Raw genomic sequence first — 24,109 nt, forward strand, 5'->3', positions numbered from 1 at the left:
AAAGCAGCCAGAGAGAGAAATAAGATCACATACAAAGGAAAGCCCATCAGGCTATCATCAGACTTCTCAGCAGAAACATTACAGGCCAGAAGGGAGTGGCATGATGTATTTAATGCAATGAAGCAGAAGGGCCTCAAACCAAGAATACTTTATCTGGCAAGATTATCATTTAAATTTGAAGGAGGGATTAAACAATTTCAGATAAGCAAAAGTTGAGAGTGTTTACCTCCCACAAAGCATCACTACAGTGTACTTTGGAGGGACTGCTAGAGATGGAAGTATTCCTAAGGTTTAATAGCTGTCAGCAGAGGTAAAAAAAAAAAAAAACACAGTAAAGAAAGTAGAACAGTTCATTACTAAGCAAATGCAAAATTAAATCAACTACCCCCAAAGTCAGTCAAGGGACAAAGAGTACAGAATATGAAACCTAATATATAAAGAATGGAGGAAGAAGAAAAAGAAGGAGCAAAAAAGAACCTTTAGATTGTGCTTGTAATAGCGTACTAAGTGAGTTCAGTTAGACTCTTAGAGAGTAAGGAAGTTAACCTTGAACCTTTGGTAACCACGAATCTAAAGCCTGCAATGGCAGTAGGTACATACCTATCAATAATCACCCTAAATGTAAATGGTCTAAATGCACCAATCAAAAGACACAGATTCACTAAATGGATTAAAAAACAAGACCCATCTATATGCTGCCTACAAGAGACTCACCTCAAACCCAAAGACATGCACAGACTAAAAGTGAAAAGATGGAAAAAGATACTTCATGCAAGTAATAGGGTGAAAAAAGCTGGAGTGCAGTACTTGTATAAGACAAAATAGACTTCAGAACAAAGTCACAAGAGACAAAGAAGGATGTTACATAATGATAAAGGGCTCAATCCAACAAGAAGATATAACCACTATAAATATCTTTGTACCCAACACAGAAGCACCTACATATGTGAAACAAATACTAACAGAATTAAAAGGAGAAATAGAATACAATGCATTTATTCTAGGAGACTTCAACACTCCACTCACTCCAAAGGACAGATCAACCAGACAGAAAATAAGTAAGGAAACAGAGGCACCAAACAACACATTAGAACAGATGGGCCTAACAGACATCTACAGAACCCTACACCCAAAAGCAGCATAATACACATTCTTCTCAAGTGCACATGGAACATTTTCAAGAATAGATTATATACTAGACCACAAAAAGAGCCTCAGTAAATTCAGAAAGGTTGAAATTTTACCAACCAGTTTCTCAGACCACAAAGGTATGAAACTAGAAACAAATTATGCAAAGAAAATGTAAAATCCCACAAACACATGGAGGCTTCACAACATGCTCCTAAATAACCAATGGATCAATGACCAAATAAAAACAGAGATCTAGCAATGTATGGAGACAAATAACAACAATAATTCAACACCACAAAATCTGTGGGATGCAACAAAGGCTGTGTGTGCTAAAAGGAAAGTTTTTGCAATACAGGCCTACCTCGGGAGAGAAGAACAATCCCATATGAACACTTGAAACTCACAATTAATGAAACTAGGAAAAGAAGAACAAATGAGGCCCAAAGTCAGTAGAAGGAGGGATATAATAAAGATTAGAGCAGAAATAAATAAAATCAAGAATAAAACAATAGAAAGAATCAATAAAAGCAGGAGCTGGTTCTTTAAGAAAATAAACAAAATAGATAAACCCCTAACCAGACTTATCAAGAAAAAAAGAGTCTACATACATGAACAGAATCATAAATGAGAAAGGAAAAATCACTACCGACACCACAGAAATACAAAGAATTATTAGAGAATACTATGAAAAATTATATGCTAACAAACTGGATAACCTAGAAGAAATGGACAACTTTCTAGAAAAATACAACCTTCCAAAGCTGACCCAGGAAGAAAGACAAAATCTGAACATATCAATTACCAGCAATGAAATTGAATCGGTAATCAAAAAATACCCAAGAACAAAACCGCTGAACCAGACAGCTTCACTGCTGAATTTTATCAACATTTAATGAAGACCTAATACCCATCCTCAAAGTTTTCCAAAAAGTAGAAGAAGAGGGAGTACTCCCAAACTCATTCTGTGAGGCCAGAAACACTCTAATATCCAAGTCAGGCAAAAACACCACAAAAAAAGAAAATTACAGACCAATATCCCTGATATAGATGCAAAAATACTCAACAAAATATTAGCAAACCAAATTCAAAAATATATAAAAAGATCATCCATTATGATCAAGTAGGATTTATTCCAGGGATGCAAGGACGGTACAACATTAAAAAATCCATCAACATCATCCACCAAATCCACAAAAAGAAGGACATAAACAACATGATCATCTCCATAGATGCTGAAAAAGCATCTGACAAAATTCAACATCTATTCATGATAAAAACTTTCAACAAAATGGGTATAGAGGGGAAGTACCTCAACATAATAAAAACCATATATGACAAACCCACAGACAACATTATACTTAATGGTGAGAAGCTAAAGGCTTTTCCTTTAAGATCAGGAACAAGACAAGGATGCCCTCTCCCCACTTTAATTCAACATAGTTCTGGAGGTCCTAGCCATGGCAATCATACAACCAGAAAGAAAAGGCATGCAGAGTGGCAAGGAAGAAGTTAAACTGTTCCTGTTTGCAGGTGACATGATATTGTACATAAGAAACCCTAAAGAATCCACTCCAAAACTACTAGATCTAATATCTGATTTCAGCAAAGTTGCGCGATACAAAATTAATACACAGAAATCCATTGCATTCCTATATACTAACGATGAACTAGCACAAAGAGAAATCAGGAAAACAATTCCATTCACAACTGCATCAAAAAGAATAAAATACCTAGGAATAAACCTAACCAAGGAAGTGAAAGACCTGTACTCTGAAAACTATAAGACACTCATGAGAGAAATTAAAGAAGATAACAATAAATGGAAACACATTGCGTGCTCATGGATAGGAAGAATTAATATTGTCAAAATAGCCATCCTGCCTAAAGCAAACTACCGATTCAATGCAATTCCTATCAAAATACCAACAGCATTGTTCAATGAACTAGAGTAAATCATTCTAAAATTCATATGGAACCACAAAAGACTCCAAATAGCCAAAGCAATCCTGAGAAGGAAGAATAAAGCTGGGGGGATTATGCTCCCCAACTTCAAGCTCTACCACAAAGCCACAGTAATCAAGACAATTTGGTATTGGCACAAGAACAGAACCATGGACCAATGGAACAGAATAGAGAGGCCAGATCTAAATCCAACCATATATGGTCAATTAATATATGATAAAGGAGCCATGGACATACAATGGGGAAATGACAGCCTCTTCAACAACTGGTGTTGGCAAAACTGGACAGCTATATGCAAGAGAAGAAACTGGATTACCCTTTAACCCTGTACACAAAAGTAAACTCAAAATGGATCAAAGACCTGAATGTAAGTCATGAAACCATAAAACTCTTAGAAGAAAACATAGCGAAAAATTTCCTGAATATAAACATGAGCAACTTCTTCCTTGAATGCTTCTCCTCAAGCAAGGGAAACAAATGCAAAATGGACACATGGGACTACATCAAATTAAAAGGCTTCTGTACAGCAAAGGACACCATCAACAGAACAAAAAGGCATCCTACATTATGGGAGAATATATTTGTAAATGACATATCCGACAAGGGGTTAACATCCAAAATATATAAAGAGCTCACATGCCTCAACACCCAAAAAGCAAATAATCCGATTAAAACATGAGTGGAGGATATGAACAGACACTTCTCCAAAGAAGAAATTCAGATGGCCAACAGGCACATGAAAAGATGCTCCATATCACTAATCATCAGGGAAATGCAAATTAAAACCACAATGAGATATCACGTCACAGCAGTAAGGATGGCCAGCATCGAAAAGAATAAGAACAACAAATGCTGGCGAGGATGAGGAGAAAGGGGAACCCTCCTACACTGCTGGTGGAAATGTAAGCTAGTTCAACCATTGTGGAAAGCAATATGGAGGTTCCTCAAAAAACTAAAAATAGAAATACCATTTGACCTGGGAATCCCACTCCTTGGTATTTACCCAAAGAAAACAACTTCTCAGATTCAAAAGGACATATGCACCCCTATGTTTATCACAGCACTATTTACAATAGCCAAGATGTGGAAGCAATCTAAGTGTCCATCAGTAGATGAATGGATAAAGAAGAGGTGGTACATATACACAATGGAATACTATTCAGCCATAATAAAGAAACAAATCCTACCGTTTGCAACAACATGGATGGATTTGTAGGATATTATACTCAGTGAAATAATCCAAAGAAGAAATAATCTAAAGAAGAAATTCAAGCCAAGAAAGACAAATGCCAAATGATTTACTTTATTTGTTTAGCATAACAATGAAGCAAAAGTGAAAGAACAAAACAGCAGCAGACTCACCGACTCCAAGAGGGGACTAGTGGTTAACAAAGGGTAGGGGTGTGGGAGGGCGGATCAAGAAGGAGGGAGATGGGGATTGAGGAGTATTATGTTTAGTCACATGGGTCACAGGGAAAACAGTGTAGCACAGAGAAGGCAAATAGTGAATCTGTGGAATCTTACTGCACTGATGGAGTGTGACTGCAATGGAGTATGTGTGGGACTTGATAATATGTGTAAATGTAGTAATCACATTGTTTTTTCATGTGAAACCTTCATAAGAGTGTATATCAATAATACCTTAATAAAAAATTTAAAAAGAAAATAATAATTTATTGTAACTGGTTTTTTTTTACCAGAAAAAAAATGTGTCTATATCAAATCTTTATGTCTAGACACTCTTCCTTATTCACCTGTGGATTTGCAACATAACTTTTAAGAACTCATATCTTTTTGGTTCTATAGCTTTAAGGGGGACCTTGCCTTTGTTCACTTCTGTGTGCCTGGCATAGTTAGTGTACGTATTGTTGCATAATGTATCACACCAAAGTTTAGTGACCTGAAACAACAAACTTTTATTACCTCACAATTTCTGTCATCTGCTCCCCAGTCTCAATGGAGTTTCTCTACAGGTGTGCCTCACAGCATGGAAACTGGCTTCCGCAGAATGAGTGGTCTGAGAGAGGCCCCAAGGTGGGATCTACCATCTTTCATAACTTAATGTCCAAAGTGACATTCCATCAGTTTTGTATTTTATTTGATAAAAGTGAATCAACAAGTCCCTCCCACACTCAAGGGGAGAGAATCGCCTACGACAACATCGGAAGCCAGAGATCACTTGGGTCTGTCTTAGAGGCTGCCTACCATGCAGTGATTAATAACTAGTTGGATGGACAGGGAAACGTGTAGACAATCAGGGAGACAGACTGATGTGTACCACAATGCAATTCATCTGTTTAATATCGCGAACCCTATCTTAAGAAGAACCCTGAAAAATTTGACACTAGGAAAGACTGACCACGATTGTGAGCAGTCTAGACATTTTTCCTTCTATATATATGAGTAAAAGATTCTACAAACTTTTGCTTAATGAACAGAAATTTAAAAAAACATTGAAAGAATTGTAAAGCATTTGAAAGAGCGAACTCTGGGAAAGGGTTAAGTATTTTTTAAAACTCCAGACAGCTAAACTATCACTAAAAGACAGCAGTTATAGGAAAATGATGTTATAGGAGATTGTGTTTCAGTATGAAAAATTTCTAATAAATTATGTTTGCTCTTCATCTCTGTTCACATTAAACTTTAAATACTTTCTGACGAGTGCCTGCTACTTATGGTCAATAACTGCATTCATCAATGCTTTCATTCATCTCTAACATACGTATTTAATGACTTTTTGACATCACTCCATATAACACTTCTGAGGTCAGGATTGTATAGGAATTGTATTTACACACAATAGAAAAATTAATCTGAGGTACTTAAATATTTCTTTATCTTTTTTGGAAGAGATTATAATATTGAGAAGAAAATATAAATGAATAATAAGTGAGATTTTTATAGATACACACATGATTATATTGGATTTATACCTTGCATACAATTTCTAAATATGGAATTAATTAATTAATTAATTTTATTGAAGTATAGTTGATATACTTTATCAATCCTTATGTTGATTTCAAGTATATATAGTACAGTGGTTCAACAGTTACCCACATTATTAAATCCTCACCCCAACTAGTACAGTTACTGTCTGTTAACATAGAAAGATGTTACAGAATCATTGGCTATATTCTCCATGCTGTACTACCATCCCTGTGACCAACTTATATTATGATTGAGAACTTTTGTACCCCTTCATGCCCCTCTCCTCTCCAGCCACCCATCTCAACCCCTCCCCCATGGTAACCATTTACCATGCATTTAACTGTTTTTAAACTACACTTTTCAGTGTCTGTGAGTCTACTGCTATTTTGTTCATTTTGTTTTGTTTTGTTTTTATATTCCACAAATAAGTGAAATCATATGGTATTTGTCTTTCTCTGCCTGGCTTATTTCTCTTAGCATAATATCCTGTGGGTCCATCCATGTTGTTGCAAATGGCAGGATTTCTTTCTTTGTTATAGCTGAATGATATTCCATTGTGTGTATGTACCTCATCTTCTTTATCCATTCATCTATTGATGAACACTTTAGTTGCTTCCATATCTTGCCCACTGTAAATAATGCCACCATAAACTTGGGGTGAATGTATCTTTTTGAATCAGAGATTTTGTTTTCTTCAGGTAAATTCCTAGAAGTGGAATTACTGGGTCATGTGGTATTTCTATTTTTAGTTTTTTGAAGGATCTCCATACTGCTTTTCCCAGCAGTGAGAAGTGTGCAGTGGTATCTCATTGTGGTTTTGATTTGCATTTCCCTGATGATTAGCAATGTGGAGCATCTTTTCGTGTGCCTGTTAGCCATCTGTATTTCTTCTTTGGAGAAATGTCTGTTCAGGCACTCTGCCCATTTTTTTATTGGGTTATTTGTTTTTTTGGTGTTGAGTCTTATGATTTCTTTATATACTTTGGGTGATAATCCCTTATGGGATGAATTATTTACCAATATATTCTCCCATACTGTAGGATGCCTTTTCATCCTATTGTTGATGGTGTCCTTTGCTGTATGGAAGCTTTTTTGGTTTGATGTAGTCCCACTTGTTCATTTTTTATTTTGTCTCTTTTGCCCAAGGACATGTGTACAGGAGAATGTGGCTCATGCTTATGTTCAAGAGATTTTTGCCTGTTTTATTCAAAGGGTTTTATGTTTCCATGTTTTACATTTGGGTCTTTAATCCATTTCGAGTTTACTTTTATGTATGGAGTTATACAGTAATCCAGTTTCATTCTCTTGCATTTAGCTGTCCAGTTTAAATATGAAATAAAAAAGTTTTACTTAAAATCATTTGTGTATCTCAGATTTCTATTTGAAATGAATTGTCTTGAAATGTTTTCACTTCATTCACATGATTTTAATGAGTTTTTATTGCAGTTATAGCATAAGAGGAAATTGAGAGTTTTACTTTTTTTATCAGAATATGGATTTTGTGATTGTGCATAAGGAGTGTCATATGTAATGGAGGACAGTGAGGTCATTGCCATAGTCGTGTAAATCAGTCATTGTGGATTTTGCATTTACTCTTAAGATTTTACCCCTTACTGTCAGACAAGAGGAGCAGCTGCTATGGAGTTGGGACCCTTTTTAATGTTATATATATAAGAATGGCCAGCAACCACTGGTGATAGAAAGATTAAAAATAGTGGAGATTAAAAAAAACCAAAAACTTTAAAGGGGACTTCAGCTTAAGGAGACATTTTCTGGTATTCCTATATACACATTTATGTTTTTTAAAAACTCCCTTTACATGTTCATATGTATAAATATTTAAACCTGAGAAATCAAAGCTAACTTTTTAAAAATTTAAGTATCATTGATACACAATCTTATGAAGGTTTCACATGAACATTGTGGTTACAACATTCCCGCATATTATCGAGTCCTCAACGCCCCCATTGCTGTCCCGTCTGTCAGCATAGGAAGATGCTATAGAGTCACTACTTGTCTTCTCCGTGCTGTACTGCCTTCCCCATGACCTACTTATATTGTGATTGCAAATTATAGTACCCCTCAATTCCCTTCTCCCTTCCTATGCAACCTGCCCAACCCCTCCCCTTTGGTAATGGCTAGTCCCTTCTCAGAGTCTGTGAGTCTGCTGCTATTTTGTTCCTTCAGTTTTGCTCAAAGCTAACTTTTAAATAAATACCACTTCTTGAGAGGATGTAGCATTTTTAGAAAATATTTGTTTATATAAATGACATAGTTTATAGTCCTTGAAGTAGCATGTGTTAGGCAATGTTTTTTAAAGGATTCAATTCCTTTGTTTTACACTGAAATATGGTGTAGGAAAAGTTCTTATAATTAGTATTAGGTTAGATACAAAATCCATTTCAAAGAACTAGTGCTTACAATTAAGTTTAAATGTTTCAGGTCTAGATATTAAAAACAAACATTTTCCTAGAGGACTTCAAAAAATTCATAATGTTTTATATATACATAAATAGTTTATTAGTCTAGCTCCCAATATAGAAAGGAAAAATATTAAAGAGTATGCAAGTATAAGAAAGAGGAGAAGGTTGGTTGTGTAGGTCTTTAACCCCTAAATACTATCAGTAAATATTAGCGAAAGTGACTGGATATACATTTAGAATCACTTACTCAAGTGCAGTTGAGTCAAATATTTAAAAAGTTATCAAGTTCAGAGTGAGGCTGTAAAATGTGATCAAACATAGGAAAAATGGGCCATTTTTTACAAAAATGTTTAGAAGTACCACGTGATCAAGTATAGTGGGAGTAGGTCTTGTGCATCGGGTTTTTTTGTTTTTTAAAGATCTATCATTCCGGTAGTTGGTGTGCATACAATCAATATTTGTTTAAAGGATACCTGAATGAAAGAATTGATTGGATAAGAACTAATAACTATATCCTGGTATAGTTTTTCCTTTTTTAGACTACCTTAATTGAGAATTCTTAAATTTTGACATTTATGTGCCATGTATGATTGGTATGTAACTTTTATGAGAGTAACTTATGTTTGAAAACATGGCACTCATAAATCGTTTTACAACATAACCTCTCACATCGTCCCCCCAGAACATGTAAGAAGATCCTTATGACTTCAGTTCAGCAAATTGTTAATGCAATTTTATAGTTGTTTAATTTTTGCTTGACAGCTCACCAGAGAATTCAATAAACTAATCAGATGAATCCTGTTATAATCTCGTCATCCAAACTCTGAAGGACAGTGTGTGGACATTGCTTAATCTGATAATAGATGAAAAGAAAGGGAAAAACTGATCTGTCTTTGCCTATTTTATCTCAGCCTGATGGGAAGAGGTTGCAGTTCTTAGTGAAACAATTCAGACTGGAACAAGATTGTTTTAAACACTAGAAACAGGCCATGCCAAAAGCATAAACTCTAATTCTGTATTTTAGTTTTAGTATTGCCATTACTTGTTGATCATAATCTTAGAAAATGCCTAACTTTTAATTTAGGTACCACTACAGTTTGGTTTCTGTTATCCCATTTTCTGTAGCTAAAAAATAAGATTACACCATTCCTTGTTGATGGAAAGAAAAAAAATTGGAAAGTAAATTTTGAAAGAAAAAAGTATTTATTTCTAAAGGATCTTTAAGTTTAGAAAAAGCTGATGTGACCACATACATATCATTTCAATTGGAGATAATGTCTAAAATATAATTGTGCATTTGTATTAGTTGGTTTGGTCACATATGTTTAGAGGGACTGAATGTTGCTGACTTTATTAATTGTTATTTTTTGAAGATTAAAAAAAATCAGCTTAAAGTGAGAATGTAATCCCTGCTTGTTTATCTCAATGGTAACTGAAATTAAGGTTTTCAGAACACATGTTAGTGCAAGTATTTTATTTTATTTTTTTTCTGTGGTTGACTCACAGAAACCTACTCTTGTTTTCAAAATTAGTGTGATTCATATAAGAGGTAATTGGGACAGTGTGTACAGATAGTACTTTTAAATTCACTCAATCCTATCTACATTATCTAGATAAAAACAGCGGTAAACATTCATTAAACAGTCTTTAGGCATCAAGCACTTAGTTAAACTTTTTATTTGGATGATATAATATTTATTTGTTAAAGTTACTATATTCATTTTACAAATGTGGAAACTAAGGATTAGAAATATTAATATGATCAAGGTCACAAAGTCAGTAAATCATGTTTATGGTTCAGTGAATTCATCCTATCAAAGCCATTTTTCCCTTTTGCAGACTCTTTTAACCTCTAAGTTATAGTATCAGAGTATATCCATCTGTAAATCCATCATTAAAATAATTAACCATACTTTAATTTTTACATTTTCTACTCAATTTCATATGTGCTAGATTGCACACCTCCTGTTATAGGACATATTTATAAAAACAACTTTAAAATGGAACAAACATTTAAGAATACAAACAGAGGTAATTTGAATGTTGTACATTTTCCAAATGCAAGATTTTATCAGTTTCGTTATAATAATAACAGTGCTTTAAGTTCTTTCATGTTTTTACCATATTTTATTCTCTTATTATTCTCTTAGACATATGGAGTAGATACTAATTTCCACATGAGCAAATAAGGCATAGAGAATAGGTTAGTTCCACTTCTGAGTGCTTTCACTCTGCCCCATCTTTATCAGTATGACATTCTTTCATTGCAAATCTGTACTATAGGTTACACTAGATCATAAGGTTTTACAGATGTGTGTAGTTGGATGCTATAATACTACCCAAATAATGCAACTCAAAATATTTGCCTGAATGAAAAGATATGTATTCTAATATAATACTTTAAAAAGTGAGTACATTTCATGAGATGAATTTTCTGCTTTATATGCAATTACAAATAATTTCTGTTTCATCAGACTGTAAAGTGATTTTGAATATGAGCTAATATTGGGCAAATACTGAAAAATGTTAAATTGTAGGGGCAAATTCAGAAAGTCAGATTGTGATTGTGAACAACTATGCCTTTATAACTTAAAATGCTGGTGTTTTATTCAATATTGAACAACTTACTTCCTCTGAAACTTTCTTTTAGTTTTAACATCACAGAAGATTCTGGTTTGGAATTAGGGATCATGTTTTGAGGATAGGAAGAAACTTGCACATCATATTGGAGTTTTGATTATAATGACAAATTATTATAATAATATCCTATAATACCTATAACTTGGGCTTTTTTAAAAGAATTTTCTGCTTTAAAATTTCTCACAAGGCCTTTCTTAAGACTCATTTCTTTATCTCTAGAATCGGCAGCAATGGTTTCAACTCTTTGACAAGTGGACCAAATCTTATCATTCTCTCCCTGAATTGTGTTCAGAATAACTTTAAACTCCTGCCAAGGAAATAAACCTCTTCATTCTTAGAGAAAACTGTTAAACTAAAAGATCTAAAAATATAGTTCTCAAATGAGTTTTAAAAATGTAATGGCTTAAGTGAGTATGAATTCTAATTTACCTTTTACTTTGAGCTTGGCTTCTGTTTTCGCTTTGTGAGCACTTGGTTTATTAATTGCTTCCTTAAATCTTCCACCAACTTTATAGTAGTAGGTAAGTGATACTCCCTCAAGCCCCAGTGTGTTGTGCTTTTAAATAAAGATGAAAGATCAATCTAGGTTTTCCTAAAACTACATTCTAGGATATGATTCTCTTAATTGCTTTATATTTGTATCCCTAGACTTCATTTCTGACTTTCATATTGTTACCAAAAATACAATGAATTCAATAGAGTCATTGTATGTCTAGATTAGTTGGGCATGTTAATGATTTTATGTATCTTCCCTCATAGAATATTTCCAAATGAAATCACTCTGTGTATCTTTAGACAATTCAGTGCTTAGATTTTAGAACTGTAGGAAACAAGGCAGGGATGTCAGCTCTTACACCTTCGTTTTAACATACACTAGAGATCTTAGCTAGTGCAATAATGCAATAATCAAATAGGTAAACAGACAGAAAAAAGCAAGACATAGGGAAGGAAGTAACAAAGTCTTTCTTCATAATAGATATGATCTTTTATATAGAAAAATACTAAGGAATTTATTAAAAAGCTATGATAATAAATGAGTTTAGCAAGGTCACAGAATGCAAGACCGATATTAAAAAATCACTTGTATTTCTATATTCTACAAACAATTAGACACTGAAATTTTAAAATAAAAAAAAACACTTAAAGTAATTTGAAAAAACATGAAATAGAAGTAAATTTAACAAACTACAGCTACAATCTACACTGAACACTGTAGTGTATTACTGAAAGAAACTAAAGAAAATCTAAATAAATGCAGAGATGCCCCATGGTCATGGGTCAGACAGCTCAGTATTGGTAAGATGTCAGCTCTCCACAGATCTGTAGATCCAAAGCAATACCAAATCATATATCAGTGGGCTTTTTAAAAGAAATTGACAAGTCAATTGTAAAATCTATATGAAAATGCAAATAACATAATAAGTCAAAGTCGTTTTGAACAAGATATCGAGTTGGAAAATTCACACCACCTAGTTTCAAGACTTACTATGTAGTAGTCAAGGCATTGTGGTAATGGAACTAGGATAAATACATCAACAGGTTAAATTGGAAAGTCCAGAAATCAGCTTACAATAATATGGTCAACTGATTTTCAACAAATTTGCCCATGTAATTCAATGGCAGTATTGAATAGTCTTTTCAACAAATGGTGTTGAAACAACTGGTTATCCATTTGGAAAATAATGAAACCACCCTCAAAAAACACCATGAATGAAAATTAATTTGAAAGATACTATAGATCTATTATAAAATCAAAATATTAACACTTCAAGAAGAAAAATAGGAGAAAATCTTAGAATCTTAAATCAAGCAAAGATTTCTTAGCTAGGAAATAAAAGGCACAAATTTTTTTAAAAGGTGATAAATTGGACTTCCTTGAAAGACATAATTAAGAAAATTAAAAGGCAGACCATTGATTGGGAGAAGACAATAAATAGGTCAAATAAACAAACACATAAACATATATTATTTGCTTATGTATCTTTGTATGTATGTATCTGCACTATATATAGATTAAGTATTCAGAATATAGAAAGATCCATTATAACTCAAAAATAAGTCAGACATCCTAGTTTTTTTTAATGGACAAAATATTTGAAAGATACTTCACTGAAGAAGATACATGAATGGTCAATAAATGCATGAACAAATACTTAACATCGTTAGTCATCAGGGCATTGAAAATTAAAACCACTCTAAGAACCATTAGATAAGCAGTAGAACAGCTAAAAATTTAAAAAGCAGTACTAAGTGTTAGTGAGAATGTATAACAACTGCACCTTTCATGCATTGCTATGAGGAAAGTAAAATTGTAACCACCACTTTGAAAAACAATTTGGTAATTTCTTTACAAATTAAAGTACACTTACCCTATGACATCAATTCCATTAGCTATTTGTATAAGGGAAATGAAAATTCATGTCCCCACAAAGATTTGCACATGTTTATAATAACATTGCTCATAAAATCCAAAAACCAACACAAATGCCTGTCAATAGCCAGGTGAAGAAAGACAAACACCATATGATTTCACTTATTTGTGGGGTATAAAAACAAAGCAAAACAGAAGGAACAAAACAGCAGTAGACTCATAGACACTGAGAAGTGACTAGTGGTTACCAAGGGAGGGAGTTGGGGCGGTTGGGAGAGGCAGGGTGAGGGGGATAAAGGAGCACAATAATTTGGAATCACAGTATAAATTGATCACAGGGACAGTAGTACAGCATGGAGAATATAGTCAATGATTCTGTAGCATCTTTCTACGTTGATAGATAGTAACCTCACTAGAGGGGGTGAGGATTTAATAATGTGGGTAATTGTTGAACCACTGTGTTTTACATTTGAAACCATTCTAAGGTTGTGTATCAATGATATTTTGATTAAAAGAAAAATTGACATCCAAAATAATAAAGTTAAATGATATACAGAAACTATATCATGGAGTATATATTTCAATTTTTAGAAAAACAGAACCATGTATTAGTGTGAAAAGGTGTTAAAAAGTGAGTATTAATTTATTGAGCAAGACACAGTATTGATGAGGATGTATCATTAAGTGACTGTGGCTTGCAATAAGTAAATGATTCCTTTTTTTCTCTATTCATTTTTCTTATAAAAATTCATATAATCAATAAGAACTTCCCTTGGTTTGGTCCCTTTAGTTCTTGAAGCTATACACTTCCTCACACCATCTCTTTCTCCAAAAGAACTGAGTTTATCCACCACCTCTCCTTATTTTACTTTTTCATTTTAAAAACAAACCCCCAAATCTCTGCATTTGTCTCCCCTTCTTTATGTTATCTCCAAAGTCATGGTAACATAGCAAAAAGTCAGTGCCTCTCTATTTATCCACCCATGGTGTGCTATACTTCAAAATGTTTTTGAAGCTGTTTCTGCATTATAAAGCGTATATCTGATTGTTAAGTTCAATGGTACAGGAAATTACGAGTTTGCTTCCATTTCATAGGGCATCAAAAATGTGTCAAGTATTGTGGAATGGCTTGTATCTGTTTTGTCTTCTTCCAAATTAGTAAAAAAAAAAAAAGTATAATCTTTTACTTTTTTCCTTTGTTTTCCTTTGAGCTGTGTCTACAAAAATTCCTTCTCTTGCTCAGCCAGCCTCTCCTTCCAGCGGGCAGACCATTCCAAGTACACAGTTGGTATTTGAGGATTATGGACCCTGATGAGATCTCAAGCCAGGTTACTTCTCTTTAGTATTTTTTTGCTGGACAGTCTAGCCATCTTAGTCTTTCTTAACCTTCCCACAGATTTGTTATTGGGCGAGAGAAACCAGGACAAGTGAGCGAGGTTGCTCAGCTGATAAGCCAGACTCTTGAACAGGAAAGGCGCCAGAGAGAGCTGCTGGAGCAGCACTACGCACAGTACGACGCCGACGACGACGAGGTACGTAGCACCGGCAGACACTCTTTTGCCTGCAGTTCTTCTCACTACATTTCTACTTTACAGAACTCTTTACCATGCAGCGGTATGAAGGATTCGCTGCAGTTTCTACGTTCCACCTTGCAGAAAAGAAATACACCTTGCATGTGTTATTAACTTATGAATCAAGTAATGAAATTCTATTTACAGTATGAAGACTTTGGAATCAAAAAAGTCATCTTTACCACTATTCAAAAAAATTCACTGAAGAAATGAAGGGTAAAAACACCAGAATGTGAATAGTAGTTGTCTTTATTGTTGGAATTAGGTGATTTTCTTTCTCCACTTTATATTTTTCTCATTTTTTTTCAAATTTTCTACAATCAGTACATGATGATTTTTCAAAACAGCAAACGTTTTGAGTGAACACAACCCACAAATGCATACACAAACATACAAGAAAAATACTAAAACTTGTTGAGCATTTTCAGGGCCTTTTTTTTTTTTCCAGGAAAAGAAAGTTCTTTGGATGTGCTCACTATGATTTGTGCTAACATAATGCAGAACAAAGCTTTCCACCAGCACATATTCCATAGAGTAGATACATATTGGAATAATTTTGCATCCTGTTCTCTGTAGAAGATTAAGTAAATGAATAGAAGCTAACTCCCAAGTGAAAATGGCTCTCTGGAACCCTTGTGTGTTGTAATATAATACAGATGCTGGTCTATTTCTAATGTAAATGCCAAATGTACATTGATATAATGGGACAACATGCTTTATTATAAACATGTTTAAACATGTGTGTTTCATATTGGTATGTCAAAACATCTATCAGCAATTTAGTTGTAGTATCTTATATTCCATAAACATAGTAAATATTCAGGTAAAACAAGTATTTTCTATACCAGCAGATATAAGGACAGTGCAATTTTACTCACCTGAATATATTCTTTTTCCAGAAGATCTTTTGGATTCTAGCCAGGACATAGTGAAGATTAATAAATGGACACTCAAAGTATTTCATGTGTTTTTAGTCTCGAATGTCTTAACCCAAATGCACATTAATTTTTCATGTGTTTGTGTTATAATGAAGTGGTATTCTCCATTTATTATAGTAGAGAGAATTAAAAATGGTGCATCAGTTAACTTTTGATCAAAGTTAGCAAGTCTTCATGTGAATTAATTAGTGTCTTAGAAGTCTATTTCATTGATTTAGTTTTTCACTTGCAGAGTTCATTTCAAATGGTGAGTATATTTTTATTATACTGACAATATTATATATGAAATGTTATCTTGGATTTAGAAAGTAAAAAAGCAATTTCCTCAAATATTTGAACTTCCAGTTGCCTAGTTTTCAATTCTCTGTGCTGGTATTTTTGTTTTATCAGAGACACTGATTTGCTTTGGCTGCAAGCCTATTTTAGGATTTAGGAATCATGCTCTGCAAGTTTGTTTTTTACCTGCTCACTTTGCTAGAAAGAATTTGGATCTGAGGTTCAGGGGAGTGCGGGTGACATCAAGTGGCAGAAGATGAGGAAGCCACGCTTTCCCGTCTTGGCGGAAATCAGTTCATAATAATTTTTCAAAACAGTAAATGTTTGGGCTGAATCTCTAATTCCCCCAGCTTCTAATATTCCATGGATCAGTGAAATTAAGTGTTAGGTCTAATGAGGAAAGAGGGGAAGAAAATAAGGTTTCGTAAGCATCGCCAATTGAAAATTTTAGATCACATATTATAACTACTTTCTGTAGCTAGTTTGAGGAATTGATCGCATTCATTCCCCCGAATTTTCAACTCAAGCAGCTGAGGCTTTTATTGTTTTTGTTTTTGATATAAGATTGTCTCTAATTTAATAATTTGAGTAAATACAGGATAATTTGTTACTCAACATTTATACTCAGGTGCACATCATAAGGATTTTTTTGTTTGCTTTTTTTGTAAGGAAAGCAGAGTTGATTATCAACTGACAAGTATTTTCAGGGATGAGGGAGACAGATAAATACTCAGTGCCAGGCACCTTGAAAGGTGCATTTCCTACATAATTTCATGTAATCTTTACAACAAAAAAAAGTGTTTTTTTTTCCCCAGAAAATCATCAACCGAGGCCTTTTCTAATGGTATGGCTGATAGTTGGCAAATTTAGGATGGGGTCTTCCTGACTCCAAAGCCTACACTCTGCACACTGCTGTTTTTGAGTGAAGTGGACTATGGGTCTGTCTGTGTTCAGGTATACACACAATAACTGGGCAAAAAGAGATGTGGGAGAGAGGATTCCTGTTTTGAATGATGGAGTTTCTTGTAATACTTAGGTTCTGCGATTGTTTGTTCTTTATTTCTAATAATAGAGGAATCAAATCCTTGCAGAGTTATTTTACTCTAGGTAAATACTTAATCCATAAGCTTCCTATGAAGATAGGGCTTAAAGGGAATGAATAATTAGCATACAAGTATTTTACAAAAAATTAGAGTTTAGCTTTAGGTTAAACTTTTTCTTCTGTCTGCAAGTTATAGAAATAGAAATCAGGTACTTGCTACTATGTTGCTCCAAGAAACCCTCACTTTATTGAAACCTTTTCCTTTGTCTCTCTCTCTCTCTCTCTCTTAAGCTCCTCTCTGACTTGTGTTTTTCCCCTTTTTTTGTGTGATACACACTGTGTCACCCAAACATGGCCAGCTTAAAACTAACTATTAATTTTCTATACATGCAAAGATGAAAATTATACAGGTAATGAAAATTCACTCTTGTGTAAACCCTTTTCTACTTGGTTTAATTTCATTTTTTAACTAATGCTACCAGATACTGTTAAATTGATTTGAGTGTTATATCCCTATTTTTATTTACTCTCTCTCTCTCAGTTTTAATGAAAAGTTTAATAATGTCCAAGAGGCATAGAGGAAGTAAGAAGAACCAATATTGGCTATCCAGTGGGTAAATGGCCCTTAAATAATTGAGTTAATTTTAAATGCAATTGAACAATTTGTTGATTTACTTATCTTTGCTAATCCTGATTTGTGTAACCAATCACTTGGTTTTCTCACTTTTCTTATCATTTATGAAATCATCTTGTGATTTCAAAGTAAGAATCATTTTTATTTGAGTTTCCTCTGTGGCATTCCCTGGACCAGCCAGGAAAACCTCTAATTAAATGCAGAACAACCAAGTTCATCCAACTAATTCCCAGAGCCAGCAGTTAGATCAGCATTTTCTGCTGAAGGATAGATAGCTTCTGGTTTTGGTCAAATCATCCAAGGTTGATTCTAACTTGGAACTTGTCACATTGACAGAGAGGAGTTGTTTGCTTAAATTGCCTACAGGGAAAACATTGCAATGTGAAAAATACATCCTGAAATTGTAGAAGCAGTGGTTCTCTATTAGAACCATATTTTGGTTTAAGATACTGTCTCATGTATTGTGTGTGCTTAGATATATCTGTTTTAATGCTTTAGGAAAAATTATAAACCATCCTCAAAAGGAATTTAAAACATACAGAGAAGCCCCAAACTCACTTTTAAGTTCCTGCATCTTGTTTTTTTCCTCCAAATGTTTAAACTATAAGAGTTTAAAGTAAGCAAACAGCCAATTCAGTTTTAATTTGTATTCCTGTTTCTGTTTACTGTCCATTAACATTCTGACTTGAAAAAAACTTAAAATGCCTAAAGGCTGAAGAACAAAAGGGAGGATCCTATGAAGCAGGGTACAGAAACCTGAACAATTAAAAAATGCTGAATGTATATCTACATATATCTGTGAATAGTGATTGCATTTCTGGATTTAATAGAATTATTGTTCATTTCCTTTCCTTTCTTTTTTTTTAAACAATGTGAAAGATAACCATGAAGGATTTCCATAAACCCCTCAGACAGCAATATCCCATGAAATTCTGGGGTTATGGTAAATCTTTCAACTAGATTTTAATTTTCAATAATAAATTTGATCTCCTGTCATACTCCAAACAACTATCAGTGTTTTCCACAACTGTCAATGTTTAGCCTTTTAGTGGTGGGATGATATAATTCTGGTGCATACTTTGTGTAGCATGGATCATGTATGTATATTTGGGGCATCTGTTTCTATCAAAGAACATTTTGCAATGTGAAGTACTCAAGTGTGAGCTTGAACTGGAAATGAAGTATGAACTGGTCTGTAGCACTTCTTTGAATTAGAGAATACATATGGTTATTCAAATTAAAATGAGCTATTTTACATGCACTTTTAAATTTATGGGGTTATTTTGCTTTTGCTTCTTTAAATAGCTCTTTAAAATGTACTATTTATTACATTATTAAATCTTAGATTATAGATGGTGTTTCAAAGTCTCTAGGTGGTAGCTTGTAACAAGTTTAGTCATCACTCCAGAAACTGAGGGCTCTTCTCTGAAAATTATAATTAAATCTTCCTTTCATAATTTGTTTTCCTTACCAGAAATTTATATCATTATGGCTGTAGAATGACATTAGTTTATTGTTTAGAAACTTTCAAAGTATTGAATACAAATTAGAACAGCTACCTACATGGATATGCATTTTATTGCTTGTAGTAACAAGAGGCAGAAATATAATGGAAGCTATAGTTTGCATAAGTGTTAAAAATTATATTCTTGTAAACCTTTTAAGTGAAAAAACTAAAGGGATAACATTACATTTGACTCATGTTGTTTGCTGTTCCTGGTTGGAAGCAGCTTGTATGTGTGAACAGAGGTTGCCATTACTACAGATGGCCTTTTAATAATGTGAATTGACTTTATACTGTGTTTATAACATTGGCAAACTAAGAGTGGGGACATTCTCTTAGTTCTCGAAAGTCTGTGTTATAGCAGACACCAGAACTGTTTTTTCTATCCTTCGTCATTAGGTTGCTCTCTTTAGTTGGGAAAAGCCTCTTTTAATTTTTGTTATCAACCATTCTAGAACACTATGGCTGAATTGCAAGGAGTGTCTGGCAACTGCAATAACAATAACAACTATTTCCTTAAGGTTTGTTTTTTTGGTGGAAAATAATGCTTACCTGTACTTTCCTGCTTCGTGTGTGAAATTAAATACTCTATGTGTCTTATTAGCTGTATGCTCAGAAGAACTTCTCTAGAGCCATGTGTCTTGTATGTTTAATAATAGTTTGAAAATTGTAAGTTGAAAAATATTTAATTCTGAAGCATAGCACATATTTTAGGCACAGGGTTTGCAATTTGGACTCATTTTCTAATATTTAACCATGGATGTTTTTAACCTCTAACACCTTAAATATTTTGTGATTCATGTTAAAGAGGAAAAAAAAAAGATAACCAATAGCATGGCTAGATGATGTTCACATGATACAGTGTACAGTGATTTATATTGTCTTTAAATCCAGTGATTATATTAGAAAAGAGTATTTTGAAACAAAGTTCTTAAATTTTCAAAAATCAACTGCATATGTCTTTACATTATAGTAGTACCTATTTACACAGTTGATATGATGGACATGCAAGGATGTCTAAAAAGATACTACACTTTAAATAATTCTATCCTATCCTTAGCTGCCAAAAACAGAGATAGATGAACTTAATAATAGAAATGAGAAGTCAGCTATGTTTCAAAGAGAGATTGGCTTATGGTGAATCCAGAGCCTGAAGAACAGGAGAAAAAGAAAACCTAACAGGTTTACAAAAAAACCTTTTTAAACAACTTCTTTACAAACTCAATTTGACTGGATCTATAAAGTCATTAAATTTAATTGCATCCTTTAGTTTCTTACCTCCAAGTCTACAGTAGTGGTCATTGTCATTGTCACCCAGAATCATAAGGTGCTTGGTAAACATCCAGTTGAAGACCATCCCCTAAGCATGATCTAACCTAAGCAGTGTACTTGCGGTGCACACGCACGTGTACACACAAACACATGCACGCATGTGCACTATCCCCTGGAGATGGACATCTTCCCCTACTTGAAAAGTCCTCTTGAAAAATATTCATTTTGTTTTGTTTTTAGATTCCACATATAAGTGAAATCATATGGTATTTGTCTTTCTCTGCCTGGCTTATTTCTCTGAGCATAATAACCTTCTAGGTCCATTCATGTGGTTGCCATGGGGGATGGGCTAGGGTGGGTGTGAAATAGGTGAACGGGAAGAGAGGCACAAAATCCCAATCATAATATAAATTAAATTAGTCATGGAGATGAAAGTACAGCCATAGAGAAAATAGTCAATAATTCTGTAGCATCTTTCTGTTGACAGATAGTAACCACACTAGTTGGGATGAACATTCAATAATGTAGATAACTGTTGAGTCACTGTTATATACTTGAAACTAATATAATATTGTATATCAACTATACTTCAATAAAAATTGAAAGAAGAATATTCTTTGTATATAGAAACATTATTTATGACATTGAACACACAGACAGGAAGATGGGTATAGGTTAGAATGGAAACCTTCACCTAAATGATCTCATCTTTTTGTAGCTCATTTTCTATTTTATTGTATTTATCATAACGCAAGTAATCTGAATATGTTCTATTTTTTCCAGTTGCCACATTGTGGTGTTATTTATAAATGAGCCAGATACAAAATATCAAAAAGTGTTATCAAACTCTTCAACGCCATTAAGTTCCTCTGAGTATAGACTTTGTACTTCCTAGAAATCATACTAGAACACTTCTGTACTGCAGTGATGAACCACAGAGTTTGCAATGTTAGGTGATGTAGAACTAATACAAATGATGGTATTTTTCCAATTTTAAAAACATTTACTAGTCGAATATAGTTAATAATTCTGTAACATCTGTAGAATTTTTTACCAAAAAGTTCTAAAATGCTGAATGGCACCGTAAGAGGTGGGCCTTACCAGCCTGGGACACAGACTAACTTTCCAGAGGACCCTACGAATGCCGTGGTTTCCCCATGCCGTTGCTCCTGTTTCCTCCATCTCGCGTATTGTTCCCTTCACTGATTCTCGGTTGCTCTTGTTTGCGCAGTAATCCTGTCCACCTTTTAGGACTCTGTTTCGGTTTCACCCATCTCCTTTGCACAGCCTTCTTGGACTCTCAGCTGAGCTGGGGTTTTTTTTTTTTTTTTTAATGAGTCAATAACATCATGTGAGATGCTATTGGGGTAAACTTTGAGAGTGTAAGATATTTGAGGTAATGAGGTATAGCCTTGGTTCCAAACCAAATAATGATGCAAAAGAAGACTTATAATTCCATCTACCTGTAAGAATAATACAAAAAAAAATTCTAAGCAAAATGTTAGCAAAGCATATCAATAACACATAAAGGAGGTATCATGGCCAAGTTTAGCCAATAATGCAAGTAGGATTTAACCTCTGAAAATCAGCCACTACTTGCATTTGTCATCATACTAGAAGGCAAGAAGAAATAAAAGAAATAAATTGAAGAAATAAAACTTACTATTCACAGGTGATGTGATTGTCTATTTAGAAAAATTTGAACATAGCTACAGATTATTAGAATATAAGATTGTAGTTAATTTACTAGATACACAATTAATATAAAACACAACATCTGTTGCAATGTGTCTATAGCAAAAAATATAGTTTGTGTTATCATTTATCTTGTTAAAAAACAAGACCTTACCTAATAAAAGATAGGCAAGACCTTTATGGAGAAAAATAAATTTTATTGAAATAATATTAAAAAAAGCTTATATAAAAGGACAAACCTTATTCATGAATTAGAAGACTCAGTAGCTTAACTGAGTCAGTTTTCTCTAAGATGGTTCATACATTCAATGCAATTCCAGTAAAAATAATTCTAAAGAATTTTAAAGTAAAATTTCATAAGCTATTGCTAAATGATATGTGATACATGTGATAATGATAATGATATATATTAAAGATCAATGTACCAGAAATAATCATGACATTTCGCCTGCTCTAAAAGAGAGATTTTTATTAATTAACTGTAGCAAGTTAGACTCTGGGGCAAAAGAATGGCCAAGTGGGTCAAAAAACCGAGAAACAGGCCCTCATGTATATGAAAATTTGCTTAGTAACACTCTAAATGAGTTGAGAAATGTTAGGCTTCTCAGTGAAGGAAAAATGGCAATCTCAATTCACACCCAAAAGTTCATTCCAGGTGGATTGATTACTCAGATGCAAAAAGCAAAACAATTCAAAAGACGTAGAAGAATATCTTTATGAACTCAGTGTAAGAAATGGTTTCTTATATGACACACTTAAGAAAGCAAAAACCGTAACAAAGGATTGGGAAAACTGATGACATTAAAGAACTTCTGTTCATTGAAAGGATACATTTATGAAAGCAAAAAAGACAAACTAGCAGCTGGCCAAGAGTATATGGAAAATAAGTAACTGAAAGAGAATTATATAAAACGTACTTCCTTGAGCCAAAAAAAAAAAGAAAATGTAGAAGATAGACTACAGATGGGCCACTGTCTTAAACAGTCATGTCAGAGGAGAGGAAACCTCAGTGGCTAATGAACATATGAAAAGATGCCCAACCATGTTAGTGATCAGGATGTGAAAATTAAAAACCAAGTGAAATACCATTTCATACCTACTGAATTGATTTAAATTGGATATTTTAAGTTTTGGTGAGGATATGGAATAAAAGGAACTTAGGGATATAAATCTCTGCCCATAGTAATATAAATTGATCCATCCACTTTGAAAAATAATTTGATATTATCTAGGAAGGTTGACTCAACAATCCTATTTCTTTCTAAAAACTTTAGTAAAACTCATATCTGAGCTGTAAGACATGTATAATACTGTTCTTGTAATAGAAAAAAATCTGATACAATGATACCTGTATCAGCAAGAGAATGGGTGACTCTATTATAGTGTATTCAAAAAGTGAAATAATACACAGAAGTTGTTTTCAGCAATCCACAACAGCTGATGGAGTCTCAGGAACATACCATTAAAAGCAAAAGAGCACAAAATACAAACAATGTAATTCCATTTATATGAAATTTAAAATCATGTAGAAATAAATGGTACATTGTTTACTTATACAAAAATGTAAAAATAAGAAAAACCAAGAATGATAAAATTCTCTGATTGCTCTGGATAGGCAAGATTACTTTGAGTGTCAAGGACTGAAATACAATCAAGGAAGCACATACAAAGGAGTATGATTAAAATGTAATGATACTGCTCATTTTCTTGAACCAGGTT

General features: G+C 33.6%; 1 protein-coding gene across 11 annotated transcripts in view; it reads left to right on the top strand.

Moving 5' to 3' along the window:
• PPP1R9A (protein phosphatase 1 regulatory subunit 9A) overlaps positions 1 to 24,109 on the top strand; it is a 337,367-nt gene that overhangs the window by 221,046 nt on the left and 92,212 nt on the right. For 7 of the 11 annotated variants that reach the window (XM_057504534.1, XM_036894441.2, XM_036894440.2 and 4 more), the window contains 2 exons: positions 14,855 to 14,990; positions 19,879 to 19,944. In XM_057504534.1, the coding sequence (XP_057360517.1) occupies positions 14,855 to 14,990; positions 19,879 to 19,944 (202 nt within the window). The remainder of the gene's footprint in view (positions 1 to 14,854; positions 14,991 to 19,878; positions 19,945 to 24,109) is intronic. The other 4 variants (XM_057504528.1, XM_057504529.1, XM_057504532.1 and 1 more) reach the window with 1 other exon arrangement.

This window comes from Manis pentadactyla, chromosome 7 (assembly GCF_030020395.1).
Source record: "Manis pentadactyla isolate mManPen7 chromosome 7, mManPen7.hap1, whole genome shotgun sequence".
NCBI lineage: Eukaryota > Metazoa > Chordata > Mammalia > Pholidota > Manidae > Manis > Manis pentadactyla.